The sequence below is a fragment of the Frankliniella occidentalis genome, unplaced genomic scaffold (genome assembly GCF_000697945.3).
Source record: "Frankliniella occidentalis isolate FOCC.00 unplaced genomic scaffold, Focc_3.1 Scaffold44, whole genome shotgun sequence".
Taxonomy (NCBI): domain Eukaryota; kingdom Metazoa; phylum Arthropoda; class Insecta; order Thysanoptera; family Thripidae; genus Frankliniella; species Frankliniella occidentalis.
The window spans coordinates 1,599,194-1,602,941 of record NW_026267174.1 but is presented as its reverse complement, the minus strand read 5'-3'; the positions used below and the strand labels follow the sequence as shown (position 1 = coordinate 1,602,941).

The following is a 3,748-nucleotide window of genomic DNA, read 5'->3' as shown; positions in this document are numbered from 1 at the left end:
TGGCGAGCTCGGCCAGACCTAGGTTGGCACTCCGTAGGGTACCCGTGTCAGGATCGTCAGGATCAGCAGACAGCCACCGTGAGGGAGGGGGAGGGACGGCACACTTGTCGGCGCCCTGCCCTCGGGGTGGTGGGGGCTCCCCCCTTCTGGAGGGCTCCGAGCTCGGCGTGCAGGCCACCGCGCTCGCGCCGAGCCCGCCCCAGTACCACAGCTCGCTCCTCCAGGAGATGATCGGCGTCGTCCTCCTCTTGCTGCTGGCGGCCGCCGGCCTCGCGGTGGCCGCCCTCCTGATCCGCTTCTCGCGCGCCGTGTCCGAGTTCAGGCGCGTCCGCCGCATGACGGCCAAGCTGCCCGGGCCGCCCATGTACCCCGTGATCGGCAGCGCGCTCGAGATGGCCTGCAGCCTGGAGGAGGTCTACGACCGCCTGCAGTCGCTCACGTCCACGTACGGACCACTGTTCCGCATGGCGCTGGCGCACGTCACCTTCACCGTCGTCCTGCACCCGGACGACATGGAGGCCGTCATGACCAGCGGCAAGACGTCGGACAAGTCGGCGGTGTACGGCGCCCTCGAGCCGCTCATGGGCACCGGGCTCGCCATCCTGGGCGGGGACGTGTGGCGCCGGCACCGCAAGGCCATCACGCCCAGCCTGCACCTCGACATCCTGCGCGACTTCGTGCAGATCTTCTCCAAGCAGGGCGCCGCCTTCGCCGACACGCTGGCCGAGCTCGCCGACAAGGGGGAGGTGTTCGACGTGACGCCGCTCAGCGGAGCCTGCGCCAACAACGCCATCTGCGAGACCGTCATGTCCTCCGACGTGGACGAGGACGACCCGATGAAGCGCGCCTTCCTCGGCGCCATCCCCAAGGCCCTCGACCACTTCATGTACCGCGTGTGGCGGCCCTGGTTCCTCAGCGAGTGGGCCTACTCGCTGCACCGCTCCCAGTTCCCGGACTACGTCGAGGTGAAGGACGCCCTCAACCTGTTCACCCAGAGGATCATCCGCGAGAAGAAGGAGGCGCTGAAGAGGAACGGGCCCCTCCCCCAGCGGAGGCGGCAGGCCTTTCTGGACCACGTGCTGTCCTCCGAGGAGGGCGCAGCGCTGAGCGACGCGGAGCTCGCCGAGGAGGTTAAGACCATCGTTACCATAGCCTCGGGCTCCTCGATGGACGCCCTTACCTTCCTCATCTACACGCTCGCCATCCGCCAAGACATCCAGGACAAAGTTAGACAAGTGAGTTAACAAACAGAAAGTGAGAAAGGTATGTCGTAACTAAATCGTATCTGACCGGTTATGGCATGCAGCCGGTACAAAATGTGGACGAGTTTTTCGCCACATGCGAAAGGCGTGATGGTCCTGGTGGACATGTAATCGTTAGGGCCGTGGGGTTCTTCCGTGCCATTTCCTCTCAAAGTTCGCTTTGCGTTTCTAGGAGTTGGACGACATCCTGGGCGAGGACCGCGAGCGCATCGTGCAGCACTCGGACCTCGCGCACATGCAGTACACGGAGCGGGTCATCAAGGAGATGCTGCGCTTCTTCAGCGTCGTGCCTGTGTTCGCGCGCACCGTCACCGAGGACTTCCCGCTGCCGTCCGGCTTCACCATCCCGCGCGGCTGCCAGGTGGCCTTCTGGCTGCCCTACGTTCACCGCAACGCCGAGTGGTTCCCGGAGCCGGACAAGTTCGACCCGGACCGCTTCCTCCCGGACAACTCGCGCGGCCGCCACCCCTTCGCCTTCGTGCCGTTCAGCGCCGGGCCCAGGAACTGCATCGGCCAGCGGTACGCCATGATGTTCCTCAAGACGGTGGCGGCCGCCATCGTGCCGCGGCTGCGGTTCGAGGTGCCCGACGACGGCCCCAAGCGCCTCGAGGACGTCCCGCTCATGGTCAACCTCACCATGTCTGTGCGCGGCGGCGCCAACATTCGGGTGCACCGGCGCTGACTGGGCACCCCGAGCTCATTTTGATGTGTGCGTTGTGCGTGTGTGTGTGAGTGTGTGTGCGTGTGTGAGTGAGGGTGACCCTGACTGCGTGGAAGTAAGTTAATTTAGGCTCGTTTCAGTGCGGCTCTGCTGTATTTAAGGAGTCTGGAAAGAACAAAAGAAAATAAAAATAAAGCGTGAACACACGGTGGGCGCGCCGCACTGAAGGTGGATTTGGTATGGATTTAGTATCGTGAGGAACCCTCTCATTCAAACTGACTTTTAATATAAAGGTCCATATGAATAGTTTCGGAGAAGAAAGTTTGAATTGGGCTGTTCAGGCGGTTATTCATGGACTTCATGTGTTTGTGTATGTTTTATTGTTATTTTTAATGCCAGAGTACCTGTGATAATTTTATTAAAAATGGACAAACTTTAAAATAAAAAAAATAGCAGAAAAGTACTTGCGCTACACTACTGTACAGGGTGAAAAACGACAAGCATTGTTAAAGATGAGGTGGTCAGCTCGTCGCCATAATTGCTAACGCCCCTCTCCTCATCCCTTATAATCCCACCCAGACAAGTAAAAGGGTGATCCTGATGGAATTTTCTGGACACAGGACCTTGATGAGAGGCCATCCAGATACAGTCCGATTTGTGTCAAGTTGTCTAGTTGGATGGATCCGGAAGACCCTGAATCGGTCAAAATTACATCCAATTAGGCATTTTCTCTTTTTGCGCCAACAGTTACTCACTGATTCTGTGATACCGTCTAGACATAAAGATGGTGTGAGACTTACGTTTGAGAGGTTCCTTAGAAGCGGACAAGGTAGGCAACCCACCACAGCGGTTCCTGCGATTTGGTCAGGAGGAGGCCTGGTCGAAGGTGACCGTCCGTTGCGGGGGTTGGAGATGTTCTGATCAGCTCCTCCTGTCAGCCTCACTGTGTGAGCTCGGCATAGGGCTTAGGTACGACAGAATTCATAACCGAATAAGTGACCGCTGTCGTGTTGTAACACGGCATCTCCGCCGCCGCCGGACCAGCCGGAACGTCCCTGTTTGTAGCTACACAATTGTAGCTACAGCCGACAGCCGACGGTAATTATTAACACGGTAAGTTGCGCCTGTCCCATATCGGCGGGAAGCCGCGGGGCGGGGGGCCCGATTCAGGAAAGCAGTGCCTACCCTCCAGGCGTTTTCAGCGACAATCATCGACCCACACCTAGATTGACAGGGCGTCACTTCTTAGCTTTTGAAAGGATTTATGAGTCTGGGGTCAAAAGGAGCCTAAACTCAAAGTCCCCATCACGACAGGCGCCTTAGAGAGAAGCCGTGGCCTATCTCACAGGCGTCCAAGCGACAACTCGTGTCGCGGCGACAAGTGGTAGTAGTAGACACGTCCCTGTTCATGGACACAAAAATGTGGTCACAAATGTGGCAACATACGATGTGCGACGCCACCAGCCACACGCCCCTTTTGTAGTTAAACAGTTGTAGCAACAGTCGACATGACCGCATGCAGCTTCATCCGAACCAAAATTGTCAACCCTAAATCAACTCCCGGCCGGGACAAATTTTTTCTTTGTCGCCTTCTGTCCCCCGTTTGGCAGGACCGAGCTCAGATCTCGGCCCCGGGGGAGCAAGCTGGTAGCCGAGCGTGTTAAAGCGTAATGGTTGGGAGATCTTGGGGAAGGTCGGTAGTTCGAATCCCGTCCGCGATCATTTTTCCTGCTCTGCTGGCCAAGTGTCTTCGGGCGTCAGTCACAGCTGCGATGTGGATGCCACCGAAAGTTCTACTCTGTATCGTTCCGTCGTGGCCAAGTCG

The 3,748-nt window shown here is 58.1% G+C and overlaps 1 protein-coding gene across 1 annotated transcript; it reads left to right on the top strand.

Annotated features, from left to right (window-relative positions):
- Window positions 1-101: 101 nt before the first annotated feature.
- On the top strand, window positions 102-2,377 carry LOC127749307 (cytochrome P450 4C1-like). The gene is made up of 2 exons (XM_052266966.1): window positions 102-1,235; window positions 1,435-2,377. Exons 1-2 carry the CDS (start codon window positions 228-230, stop codon window positions 1,942-1,944), a joined length of 1,518 nt encoding a protein of 505 aa, XP_052122926.1. The 5' UTR covers window positions 102-227; the 3' UTR covers window positions 1,945-2,377.
- The last annotated feature ends 1,371 nt before the right edge of the window (window positions 2,378-3,748 follow it).